The 13,900-nt window shown below is 38.3% G+C and overlaps 1 protein-coding gene across 1 annotated transcript in view; it reads left to right on the forward strand.

Annotated features, from left to right (window-relative positions):
* The window catches only part of jarid2 (jumonji and AT-rich interaction domain containing 2), a 249,129-nt gene that overhangs the window by 213,284 nt on the left and 21,945 nt on the right, over positions 1–13,900 (forward strand). The window contains exons 7-8 of the mRNA XM_008108814.3: positions 166–1,210; positions 8,015–8,511. Of these exons, the coding sequence (XP_008107021.2) occupies positions 166–1,210; positions 8,015–8,511 (1,542 nt within the window). The remainder of the gene's footprint in view (positions 1–165; positions 1,211–8,014; positions 8,512–13,900) is intronic.

Here is a 13,900-nt window from a genome sequence, read left to right on the forward strand (position 1 = left end):
TAGAGTCATATGCTACAACTTAATATAGGGATATGAGGTGCATGTTTTTTTCCCTCGGAGACTTAGAAGATTGGGCCAATCAAGGCTTCGTGAATTTTTATTAACTGATGTTTCCTTTTTTTCTTTCTCCTTCCTCCTGCTCTGTGACTCACCTGGCCTCCCCAGGTTTCAAAGGTCAATGGTATCACTCGTTTGTCATCTCTGAGTGCAAACACAGCCAGTGCCAAAAAGATGAGAGAAGTCAGACCTTCACCGTCCAAAACTGTGAAGTACACTGCAACAGTGACAAAGGGAACTGTCACATACACCAAAGCCAAGAAAGAACTGGTCAAGGAAACCAAACTAAATCACCACAAATCCAGTTCACCTGTCAACCACACAATCTCAGGGAAAACGGAAAGTAGCAATGCAAAAACCCGTAAACAGGTGCTATCCCTTGGAGCAGCCAAGCCTAACAACACCGCTGTCAACGGTGTCAAGGTCAATGGCAAGTTGAACCAAAAGACATGCACTAAGGAGGTGGGGAGGCAGTTGAGGGAGGGACTCCGTAATTCAAAAAGGAGGCTAGAAGAGGCAAACCATATAGACAAAATACAGCCACCGACCAAGAAGTTAAAGGGGGCAGCCAGTGTGACTGAAACCCCAAGCAAAAAGGCCCCTGCAGAGAAACCTTTGCTGAATGGCCATGTGAAAAAGCCTGGAAGCCAGGAAGTACCACAGAAAAGTCTGGAAAGAAATAGGCCGAAAAGAGCTGCTGCTGCTGCTGCTGCGGGGAAGAACACGCCAGAAAAACAAGCACATAGCAAAACTGAAAATGCCTCCTGTGAAAATAATTATTCTACCTCTCAAACGGAGTCCTTGCACAAGCCACACGACTCAACGGGGAAGCCTGAGAAGGGTAGCATCAAGTCTGGGTGGGCCATGATGGAGGACATTCCTGTCCTCAGGCCTTCCCCAAAGGAATTCCATGACCCGTTGATATACATCGAGTCAGTCCGTCCTCAGGTTGAGAAGTATGGGATGTGCAGGGTGGTCCCTCCTCTCGACTGGAGACCTGAGTGTAAGCTGAATGAGGAAATGCGGTTTGTGACCCAGATTCAGCACATCCATAAACTCAGCAAGCGCTGGGGGCCCAATGTGCAGCGGCTGGCCTGTATCAAGAAGCACCTCAAATCTCAGGGCATTACGATGGACGAGCTTCCACTCATAGGTTAGTGCTTTGTTTTCATGGGTCTCTACTTGTCTTTTCAATGCCAGTGGATGCTTTGAATATACATTTCTTTTCAGGTGGCCTGGTGTCTTGTGAAATGACAGGAAATCTGATTTCCTGGACAAATTCATAGACAATATAGGTGGATTCAGAGCTGTTTCTGTAGTATGACTAGTTGAGATGCATTAATTTTTTACTCATTACAGTGTAATTACCCTCTATTTGCACTAGAGCAAAAACACCATCTGTACTCAGAGTTTAAGACCAAAGAAAAAGAGGTAATCAGATACATATTTAGTGAAGCGTCCTCTGTTTTCTTTACATTAGGATTTTTAGGGATTTTCCAAGAGTGCATGCAACTCTTTTAAAATTACCTATGTCCTTTTTTAATCCATCAAAATTTTGATGAGTTAAAAAAGCAAATGGATATTTTTCTCATTCTTTTTCAACAATTTTTCATTCTCTTTTGACCATTCCATGATTATCCTTAGATTGATTTATGCTTAAATATTTGTGCGGCTAAAATTACAATTTTTCAACCATCCACAGGCTTTAGAATAATAAGCACTAACATGCAGATTGTTACAAAATGAGGGTTTCATTAACTCTCTCAGCAGGTGGTTGCAAAGACCTGTACCTATATTGTGTCTGATTATTTAAGTAAATTGGTTGTTTTTCTTATCTACCATCAAATGTGATGCACATGACAGTGTGTAGCATGCTATTTGGTGAAACAGTAGTCGCACTAAAACACCATTTAGTTTTCAGAAAAAGGTATTTTTCTCTATAGGTTTGTTGTATGTTTTAAAACAGTAATACATTTGCTTGATTCAATATTAATAGTTGCAAGATTTAATAGGATTGATTTGTGGAGATCCACTATAATGGGTGAGATAGCATTTTAATCAGTATTGCTAAGAGTTACTGGCATTTTGTTTTGTGTTTATTTGTTTTTCTGCTTCCTAAACAAGTCAGAAAGCTTGGAGGAACCTGTTAGCTCATTTCAGAAATGGTGTTTGACTTGTATTTATTTGAAAATACTTCGATAGCTTTATTCATTCTCCTTGTTCCATTGAAACCTTGCATTAATTTTTGCGAACTGTGTTGAGCTTTACAGAGAGATAAATTAATAGCTCAGTTTGACTGCTCAGTTCTTTATGGCGTGAATTGATTTAATAAATTAAACAAATATTATATATGACCTGCAAGAAGTGTGGAAATAAAAAAGAAAATATTAAATATGACCTTCAAGAAGTAAGAAGGAGCTTTTCAAAATTACATGCCAATTTGCAGAAATAGTAAATTGTAATTTGCAGTTTCCAAAGAACTTCAGCAGACTGATGATGCAAAGGATTTCAGCATTTATTATTTTTTCTTGTTTCATGATAATCAAAATGCACAATTTTTTTGGGAGGACTGAGATGTATGTTTTTGTTATATGCAATGCATTTGAATGTAATCAAGAAACTAATTTGTTAAAAGGTAAATAGTCACTCTGAAATGCTTTAGCAGATGGATCAACATTGGCGGTGGTGTGCATTTGGCTTCACTGGTCTTAAAAAAACTTTATTTATTTATTGCAAATTACAAAAAAGGAATAACAGAGAGAAGAGAGAAATAAAACTAAGTAGACACATTGAGTTCATAATATCATTAACGGTTACCATGTAGTCATCAGTAAAGCATATACATTGATTTAGGTAATCAATATGTCCAGTCAAGTGTCTGGGCCTAAAAGACAGTGACATGTATAAGATATGTCCTCAAACATAGAGCCATGAGATCTTCAAGTTTTGAGTGATTAACGATGCTTATTTATCTCATCATGATGTGTGAAATTTTTGTGTCTGTTCTGTGGCTTATTTAAAATTACAAACCAGCTTCAAATGGGAATGTATCAAATTGGCTTTTAAAGATGACCATAGTTAAAAGTATCCACGGGTTAAGGCAAGAGTGTCAAACTTATTTTCTTTGAGGGCCACATCAGTCTGATGGTTGCCTTCAAAGGGCCTTTGAATCCATGGGATGGAGAATCTGTGGATACAGAGAGCCAGCTATATGTTTTCTTACATAGTGGTGGTGCTCTTTAGTTTTACCCAATTTGAGTTATTGAACAACAACTCCCATCACTTTTGATTATCTGCCATGTGAACTGGAGATAATGGGAATAACAGCCCAACAGCACTTGTGGCTTTGAGGTAGGAGAAAGGTTAAAGGACATTTTAAAATCAGACATCATATCAAAAATAATAATAAACAACTTTATTTCTATCCCACCACCATCTCCCAAAAGGGAATTGGGCGGCTTATAAAAGCACTTAGTAGTGCAATAAAATACACAATACAGTCAAAATACACAAGCCTTATATCTAAATTCATACCCCACTATCCTGACTAAACAGAACAAACTTCAGCCTTCCAGATGTTACTTATCACATTTCCCATCAGCTCTAGTCATGATGTCTAATGAATCACGGCAGACTGGATTCAGCTCACGGGCCTTGTGTTTGACACATGTAGTTTAAGGTATGAATGATACAGCCCACTGCAGTTAATTTAAAGTAGCATCTGCCCCACAGGCATGTTGCAAGGGAAGTTTGAAAAGCGAGGGTACTACTGATTTTCAAGAGCTTCTCATTGTTGAAGAAATCTCCATTTCAAACTGGGATGAGGCTGAGAAAATATAGCTACGATAATAATGTGTATCTTTCCCTTCACGTAGTCTTTGGACACATTTGAACAGCTGAACAGAACTTTAATTGCAATAGAATTTGTACTGTCGGTCCTGCTGCTCCATTGTATTGACCTATAGTTTGTTAGGTTTTGAGCCAGCCATTAGAGGTATATCCCTTGCCGTATTTGCCTTGTTTGCAGTGTACAATCTTCTTTTCATATATCCTTAATAGCTTACAAATTGGCTGTACAACCAACATGCACAGACATTGCCCTGGACATTTGTAAAAGTAATTTTAAGCTGTGCTTAGATTTCACTTTGGAATTCCCAACACTGTTTGCTGTGTGCTCCCCGGTTTCCAGGGACTTCAGTGGCAGTGGTCATGCAAGTTACAAAAGCCAATGCTTTCTCCTGAGCAATTAGCTCTCAACCACATAAACCAAGAGAGCTGAGAAGTATTTGAATCAAACAGGCAGTAATAGTCTTTTAGTAATTTATGAAGCATGGAGCCTTGTGTGTACCTGTGCATGCATGCCTGGAAAACCATAGATCAGAACAAAACAATGCGGTTTTCTTTTTGTCCAAGCATTGCCTTGTTCTTCCTTCTCACTCGAGGGCAAAAAGGTGTACCTCTCTAATTAGAAATAATGATTAGACACAAGTACAGACTTTCCCCTGACCTATAACATCTATCAGATTCTTGTGAAAGTACGCTCTGGTTTTCATTAGAACTAATAAGCTTAAGTGTCCAATAAAAATAGGGTTGAACCTTTCAAATAATTGTGTGCAGATTTAAGTTTTGAGAGAAAACGCAGGCTAGCATTTAAAAAAACAGTGCACAATGGGTTTCAAGAAGCAGTTTGGTGCAAAATTGGTTTTTCAACACCAGTTTTTGAAAACATTTGAAAAAGATTAAATGTTTGAAAAGTATATCACTTGATATACTGATCTCTAAGCTTGCATAGGATCAAGTGGGAAATCATTTTTTTGTAAATCAGTTTACATTTGTGCTTCTTTATTATTTGCACCATAATCAAGGAAACCTCTCCAATACTTCTTGCTCAGTTTTAACACCTATTGATGTTAAAAGACAAAGAAGCAGTCTTCTATGTCCAACGTAATGCTTTGATCAGGTACAAGAACACCATTAAGTATCCGACCCCCAAGGCAATAGCCAGTATGTGAACTAGAGAGATGTACACCCCAATAGGTCTTGAGTTTGCCCACAAATTGGAAGTTATCCTATACCAAAGGCAACCATTTGGCTGGATGCAATTGTGTGACACCCCACCCAAAAATATATGGGCTTTTACTGGTGAAAGGGGGCCAAACATGATCTTTGTGTCCGTGAATCATTTCTTCTGTGACGAGAGCATGGCCTCTCTCCTTCTCAGAGCCTTGGAAGAGCCTTCAGAAGTGGGATGGGCAACAGCATCTGGAATTAGTGACCATTCTACCCCATAATGATACTACCTTGACAACAGGGAAGAAAGATATTTTGATTAGTTTCCTCTAAGTTATTTTACAATTGTTTTTACAATCATTATTTTCACTCGACCAATGAGACATTAACAGTCTTTTATGAAAACGACTAGCCAGTGAAAGATTTGAGTTTTTAAGGACCTCTGTCTCTTCTTACACCACCATCAAATAATGATAAATTAATTCCAAAAATATTTCTCGGATGAACTAATGAGATTCTTCCATTGGTTTTTGGACCTCATAGTATCTGTGTGCAACCTAAAACCTTAACTGATAACACAATTCCAAAGAATTTAAGTTGGTATTAATCTCAACTATCACCTTAAGGTGTAAACAATGTTTTAAAACCATGTTCTCAACAAAAAAAATCCCCCTCCAATCTGTGTCATTCTTTTTCTTGAACATATTGCCTGACACGTAGTTCTGTATAACTGAAACATTTGTATATTTTATTAACTTTGAACATTCTGGATAAAAGTGTTGTCTTACTGATGTTTGATTTTGTGGCACAGAAATTCCAAAATGTTTACTGGACATTTAACTGTTTTTACTATTTACACTCCTTTAGCAGTGATTCTGTGTAAATGCAGATATTTTTAGTGGCCGATTAGCATAAACTATGCCCTTCTGAGATACCTTGAAGAGGGTTTCTTTAGGCTTTGTAGCAGGTAGAAGGTTCCAATTCTGTTTCCCCCTTGCTAGCAGATAATACAATTAATGCACTACATATTTGTTTTCTCCTTGGCTTCCCCTCTGGGAAATAGGCTTACAATTTTGCTGATCGTACACATTTTACAACTAACACTGAATAGGTAGCAGTGGCCTCTTTTTACTTAAGGGTCAGACTTCATAAAATTGCTCAAGAAAACAACCAAGCCTCATTAAACCCAGAGGTGCTATGTGCCTGTTGTGTTTTTCTGAAAGCACTCATTCCTTGACAAAACATGGAATGGCTAATTTGATCCTGTGCAATCACACCTTTTTTTCCTGGGGTGACTAGCCAAAGTCAAAGCAGTAGTTAACACAATCAGTCTTTATAGGTGAGAGATTTTGTCACCACCATATAATGGCACCTCTGACTTCTGATAATGAGGCCAAGTGGAATTACTTTCTGGGTAAAAGGGATCTTCTGCGAGCATATCTTGCAGTGATGTTTGCATCATATAGATGCTTGATAAATGCAGTAACTGTGATCTGGTCTAAATAATTTTTCTAGAAGGAAAAAAGCATGAAAACTAAGGAGCTCTCCTGTATTAATAAAAAAGAATCTGGCACTGTCCAGTATTTAGCGTAATGGAGGATAGTGACAATGAAACCAATTTGCAGCAGATATGTGTTGTGCATCAGAAGCACAACTAATTGGACTACTGACATTTGTAATGGCTTTTACTGAAAGTGTAACCCCTTCTTTTAGTTTTAAAGGGCCTTTCAGATTAGAAAAGCAAGAGTACTTTATATGAACAGTTCTCTAGGGAGAATGGTTAGGGGATTGAGAGTTTGGTGTGTGTGTGTGGGGGGGGGGGGGAGAGAGTACATCCTAAGTGCATCAACTTCTGTTTGCCAGTTGCATAGTACAGCCAGCCCTTCACATTTGCTGCAGTTAGGGCACAGTGAAAGTGAAAAATCGCAAATAAAGAAATAGACTCGGGTTGACTTCTTTTGGAAGCTGACCATAGAATTGCACTGGAAGACCTAGAGATTCTAAGAGAGGTGTTCTCTTTAGACATCTCTAGGTCCTCTAGTGTGACCTATAGAGTCACACTGGAGGACCTAGAAATTCCTAGAGATAACATTTTAATAAACTCAGTGTATAATCAGATCTGCAAGTCCAAATCACAATGTGGAGTGACAACTGTAGTCATATATTGTTGTAATACAATATGATACTAATAATAATACAATATAATATATTTTATATATTATGTGTAATATATAAATACTGATAATATTGCAGTATAGTGGTCTAGTACAATACAATGCCAATATTGTAGTATGCTAATAATATAATATATTGTATATACATATAATATTGATCATAATATTGTAATACAATATAATACTAATAATAATGCAATATAATATCATAATTATATATTACATGTAATATTACTAATAATATTGCAGTATAGTGGTATAGTACAATATAGTAATATATGATATTATGCTAATAATATCATATATTGTATATACATACAACTTGTAAGCCGCTCTGAGTCCCTTTCGGGATGAGAAGAGCAGGATATAAATGTTGTAAATAAATAAATAATATCTTGATCCAGGTGAGCAAAGTAGCAGAAAATCATAGGGTGGATGTAATGGCCATTGAGAAAGCATAGTCATTTGTGGATTTCTTATTTTTTTCTGTTATTGTTGTTTAGAGAAATTGTACCCAAATAACATCTAATCACCATCCAATTATTTTAACTAATAAGGAGGGAGACTAGATCTTACTGAAGTAGGAAACCTGAACTTCTTGGTGCACACCAAAGATTGGGAGGGTTGGCAAGGGTAGAATCCTCCCTCTCAACGTCTAGTTTTCTATAGACAGGTATTTTTGGAGGAAAACTTGTTCCCATTTTCTTAACCATTTCCTGTTTTTCCCTCTGATCCTCACTGTTTGGGCCTTCCATATCACCGTCAACATCTAGGAGGCTGCGAGCTAGATTTGGCCTGCTTTTTCCAGCTGATCAACGAAATGGGGGGCATGCAGCAAGTGACTGACCTCAAGAAATGGAACAAGCTGGCAGACATGCTGCGCATCCCCAAAACTGCACAGGACAGGTTGGCAAAGCTGCAGGAAGCCTACTGCCAATACTTGCTTTCCTATGACTCCCTCTCTGCTGAGGAGCACAAGAGACTGGAAAAGGAAGTCCTCTTTGAAAAAGAGATCCTGGAAAAACGGAAAGGCCCCTTGGAGGTACATTCGGATAACAGCTTTGAATTCCAGTCTCTGCCCCGCTACGAGCCCAAAAATGGACTCATCAATGGCGTGGTTCATAAAAATGGCTTCCGGAACAAGGTGAAAGAAGTCGAAGTCCCACAGAAAACAGGCAGGCGGCGACTCTTCTCTCAGGAAAAGGAGATCGTGAAGGAAGAAGAGGAAGATAAAGACATCCTCAGTGACCTCCACAAGTGTGTCTATAAGGTAAGCACAGGTCTTGCCTTGCATTTTGGTTAGGAAGTGCAACTTGAAATGCAAATGGTATTTTCCCTGGCACTGCCAACTTTGATTTAGTACAAATGATGTTTTGGAAAGCGTATTCCTCCTGACACTGAGCACATCCATTTGCAAAGGAATGTTGACTCCTCCACTCGATTTGATTTGGCAGCCTCCATGCTATTAAGCAAGCACTGGCACTACTGCTTGCTGTGTAATTGTTAGCGAGGTCGAGTTTAGCGAGTGGAGCTGAAATGTTGAGAGAGAGAGAGAGAGAGAGAGAGAGAGAATGAATGTGCCTGCGTCCAGCACGCCCTACTTTTCCATCACTGCTCTTTCTCTTATCACTACAAAATGAAAATGGAAAAAATGGTTCTGTCTGGAATTGTGGCAACTTGTGCTTCTGCTGAGAGGGTCCCGCTTCAAGAGCTGAAGCCTGAAAACACCCCCGCCCTCATGCCAAATCTTATTTATTTATGTATTAGTCATATTTGAATTCTGACCTTTTCCTAGAGAGGAACAGGGGATGTATGGAGTAGCGGGGAGGGAGGTTAGTTGTCATCGCTCCAACCCAGTGGGAGAGGTCAGGCCATGGGAGTGTGGCTTGCCCAAGGCCACCCAGAGAGTTTCATTTCTGAATTTAGAAATGAGCTTGGCTTTCTCACGTCCAGGGCTGTTTCACCACAGCACTTCGCACACTTGCCCAACCATTTTGTTAGGGCTTCAACAGTGGGTTGTAGTGATGAAGTTATTATTTTTAAAAATTACAAGAATGCGGAAACATGGGAAGGTGAAAGGTGAAAGGCACTGTTGGGTGAACTTCGTTGTGAAAAATCCATGAACGAAGCAGGATGATTGTGCAAATAAAGACTTTATTTACAAGCAGCCTATTAAAAGAGATATGTGAAAAGGTGAATGATCAGCACCATATTTTCGTACACATTTATTAACCTTTTTTGTGAAACCTATTTCTGCCAGATCAGCGGATGCTTCACTGCTGTGTTTCCTTTAATGGTGCCTTTCTATGAATCTCACTTTTATTAGGCTCCCATCTCCCCTTGAAAACTACCTTTTTATTCACACTCACTTATGACAGTAGATTCTCTATTTCATTTCCTTAGATGCTCTTTGCTTCCATTTCTTTTTGAAAATGCACATTGGTTATAAATACAGTTGCAAATGTTGCTACTGTAAACAGAATTATAGATATTAACTACTATGGCAGCTGGAATCAGTCTCTCAGTTCTGCTGGAGAAAAAAGAAAAATTTTGCTAGTCACTTATTTATTAAAATCTCTGTTTGTTCTCCTGCTAAACATGCTTTCTAAGAGAAGAGAATTAACTACAGTAGAGTCTCACTTATCTAGCATAAACGGGCCGGCAGAACGTTGGATAAGCGAATATGTTGGATAATAAGGAGGCATTAAGAAAAAGCCTATTAAACATCAAATTAGGTTATGATTTTACAAATTATGCACCAAAACATCATGTTATACAACAAATTTGACAGAAAAAGTAGTTCAATACGCAATAATGCTATGTAGTAATTACTATATTTACGAATTTAGCACCAAAATATCATGATGTATTGAAAACATTGACTACAAAAATGCGTTGGATAATCCAGAACGTTGGATAAGTGACTCTACTGTATATAATGCTTACAAATGAGCTCCAAATGTTGATTTTTTTCATATTGGATTTATATTCTTCCTTTCTCCTGCCATTTATTTTATTTATCCTGTCAGAAGCAAATTTAGACTACAATTATAGTGAATTGGTTGGCTCTCCATCTCGTGGTGTGCCAGAGCACAGTCTTTTCAGCGCCTTCCAAGTCACCCAGTCTTCTGTTTGCCCAGGAGAGAGTTTCTCATTGAGGTTCCGGATTTTAACCTGCCACTTTTGGACTCTGATTTGCTGAAGTGTTCTGCGAGTATCTCTGTAGATCTTAGAAACCTATTTCTTGATTTAAGGCATTCGATTGCTGGCTGATATCCAAACAGAGGATGGGCCAGAGATGTCAATGCCTTGGTCTTTTCATTACAGGCTGCCACTTCCCGACGGATGTCAGGTGGTGCAATACCGGCTAAACAGTATAATTTCTCCAGTGGTGTAGGGCGTAGACATCCTGTGATAATGCGGCATGTCTCCTGCCATGAGACCCAAGATGATGTATAATAATTTCAAAGTAATTTTTCCAAGCTCTATTTAATATCTCTATCAACAAGGAGGAACTCCATGGCTCCAAAAGTACAGTTTATAACTCACACCCACATCCTTTCGCTCTTCCTCTGCGTTTTTATATTTAAATTAGGAATTGCTTCTGGATGCTTCTAGCTTTGGGATTTGCACAGTAGCTTAACCCGTTTAGCTATGTTCAGGATACAGTCATTCAGTTTGAAAAACCTATAAAGATCTGGAGATTGCTTCATTGTTATCAAGTGGGTGAGGTGTGGCTTCCAAAATAGGCTTCTAAAATCCTGACCAATTACTTTTATTTGAGTTCTCCAGCAAATAATAATAATAATAACAACAACAACAATAACAACAATAACTTTATTTGTATACTGCTCTATCTCCCCGAAGGGACTCGGAGCGGTTTCCAACAAGTGCAAGACAGCCTACAATATACAATAACTTGATACAGTAAAAACACATTGAGTGGAGGCCTCGAGGCCTCTCTGAAAAGTTTTCTACCAGTTCATTTTGTGGGAGTGTCCACTCCTTCTAATACACAACTTTTGCTTCTAGATTTACAGTTGTGCAGATGAATCAAGCATTATTCCTCATGGTCAAATTTGGTCCAGGGGTTCCCACTTGATGAATTGTTGAGAGGAAATGTTCCAGTATAGTTTCCATCCCCCTTAGCTAGGGATTCCTTGAATTTTCTGCAGACAGAGGAAAAATAACAATTTAGCACTAAAATAATAACTATTGAAAATCTCTTCCCTACTTCCTCCTTGGTTTTTGTATGTATTTGTTTGCATTTATTTGTTTATTAATACAGCTGAAGAAAATCCCTTTTTTCAATACTTAATGAAATGAAAACTGAAAAAAATAATTTCTACTACAGTGGGCCCTTTGGATGTGCAGGCTTCAGGCCCACAATTTCCACCGACCGTGGATTGTCACATCCTCTACTTAAAATGGCAGCAATGTAAACATGACATGCTGGAGCAGTCCTGGGATGTGATCATTTTCTTTTTTGGGGCATCTATGGGGTAATCCCGAAACGGAACTCCCGTGTATCCGGCGGGCTTTCTGTATAACAGATCAGTTATGCCTCCTCCTTTGAGTTCTGTGAAGCATTCCTCCTGAGGCAGAGTTGTGCTGTGTTTCTGAAAGTAATTTGTTTTTGAGACTAATTTCTGCCCAGGCAAAAAAGGGCACTGCGCAGAGGAGGGGGAAGGAGGAAGACACACAATTGCTTTTTCACATTCGTTTTCAGTCTTTTTAATCTCTGAATTACAGATGCAAGTTTAATGACTGGAGGAATAACACTTTTCAAGGGTTTTTGTTTTTGTTTTGTTTTGTTAGTGCAATAAATGGTTCACATGGTAATAAAAGAGGAAGGAAATTGCTTGTTTTATTTATGAGCATGCAACTCTGACATTTAAGAGTGTCTGAGCCCTCTTTCCGTGATGGGCAGTTTTAATGTTTTGTAATAGCTTAATTGCCTTGTATTCTTTTTTTAAGGGTCAGCTACACACTTTATGTAGAATTATTAGGGCCAAGGCTGATCTTTGATTGAGGGGAAATATTACATTGCATCTGTTTTTCCCGCAGGCACATGGTTCCTATAGAGTAAGGGTTCTCAAACCTTTTCAGCCAGCCCATTTTGAAGCAAAAATTTCTCATGGAGCCCCAAGAAATGTTTATATTATATCATGCAAGAAAAGCACAGTCAAAGCACCCCCAACAGATGGCCATCCAGCATCCAGCCTTTGTAATAATAATAATAAGAGGGAGAGAGCAGGAGGAGGAGGAAACCACGGAGTTTGCTTCGCGAGTCCCAAGGGCTCAGCGGAGCACACTTTGAGAACCCCTGCTATAGACCAAACATAAAAATATTGAGAACTATCTACCCAAGAGCTTTCCAAACATTTCATGTTGGTGACACACTTTTTAGATGTGCATTATGTTTTATTCGCAAACCAAAGGTTAAAACAACTCCTTGTAAGAGATACAGAGACATACATAAATAGTAATATAGTAACAAGTTCATAGACACACAAAATATCTCATGTAAACCTTTCATTTGTATTTTTAAAATATGATTTATATCCTGTTTCACATAGACTCAGATGTTTTTCATACATTCACATGACACACTTACACACTGCAGCCAACATACTATCATGTGACACAAGCATTGGAAAACTTTGGTTTACTTTCTAGCCTGAATCATTTAAATTAAAAAATGGAAAAGGGAGAGGAAATCTACATTTCTTTATCCACACAGAGTTTATTTTTCACACATTGTGTCTGGCAAACAATATGTTCAGACTGGACTGGCATGGTGTTGAAAAACAGGGGAAATAATCATTACAGTGATTGTCTTATACTGGAAAGCACCCTGGTCAGGTTTGTAGTCACCCACCAGAGTTGTGAAAAATGCTATCACTGAAACAAAAAAGAGTATTCTTTATACAGTAGAGTCTTGCTTATCCAACATAAACGGGCCGGCAGAACATTGGATAAGCAAAAATGTTGGATAATAAGGAGGGATTAAGGAAAAGACTATTAAACATCAAATTACGTTATGATTTTACAAATTAAGCACCAAAACATCATGTTTTACAACAAATCAACAGAAAAAGCAGTTCAATACACGGTAATGTTATGCAGTAATTACTGTATTTACGAATTTAGCACCAAAACATTGCAATTTATTGAAAACATTGACTCCAAAAACATTGATTACTAAAAGGCAGACTGCGCTGGATTATCCAGAATGATGGATAAGTGAAAGTTGGGTAAGTGAGACTCTACTGTAGCTTCAGAGGGCCTCAAGTTTATTTATTATTAATTTACTTTAACACAGGTTCTTGCTGGTGTATTGTCTTCTCAATTGCAAAAAAAATCATCTGATGATGGGAAATTAATCTAAACATTCTAATACACTTATATATGTATATTTTCTGTGATTGATTCCAGTGAGTACATCTGTGAGGAAGCACTAGGACTGCTCTTTTTATAATAGGCATACGTTGACATTTCAGCTAGCTACAGAACATCTCCATATTGCTCTGTAAAGAATCTTTGATCAGGATCCAGTAGGACTATTCCATTGACAGAAAGCATTCTGTCAGCACAACCAGGTCTAAAAGGCAGTATTTCTGCTTTCTGGTTCCTGAGTGCCCCAGTATCTACCCTGG

Source organism: Anolis carolinensis, chromosome 4 (genome assembly GCF_035594765.1).
Source record: "Anolis carolinensis isolate JA03-04 chromosome 4, rAnoCar3.1.pri, whole genome shotgun sequence".
NCBI classification, from domain to species: Eukaryota; Metazoa; Chordata; class Lepidosauria; order Squamata; family Dactyloidae; genus Anolis; species Anolis carolinensis.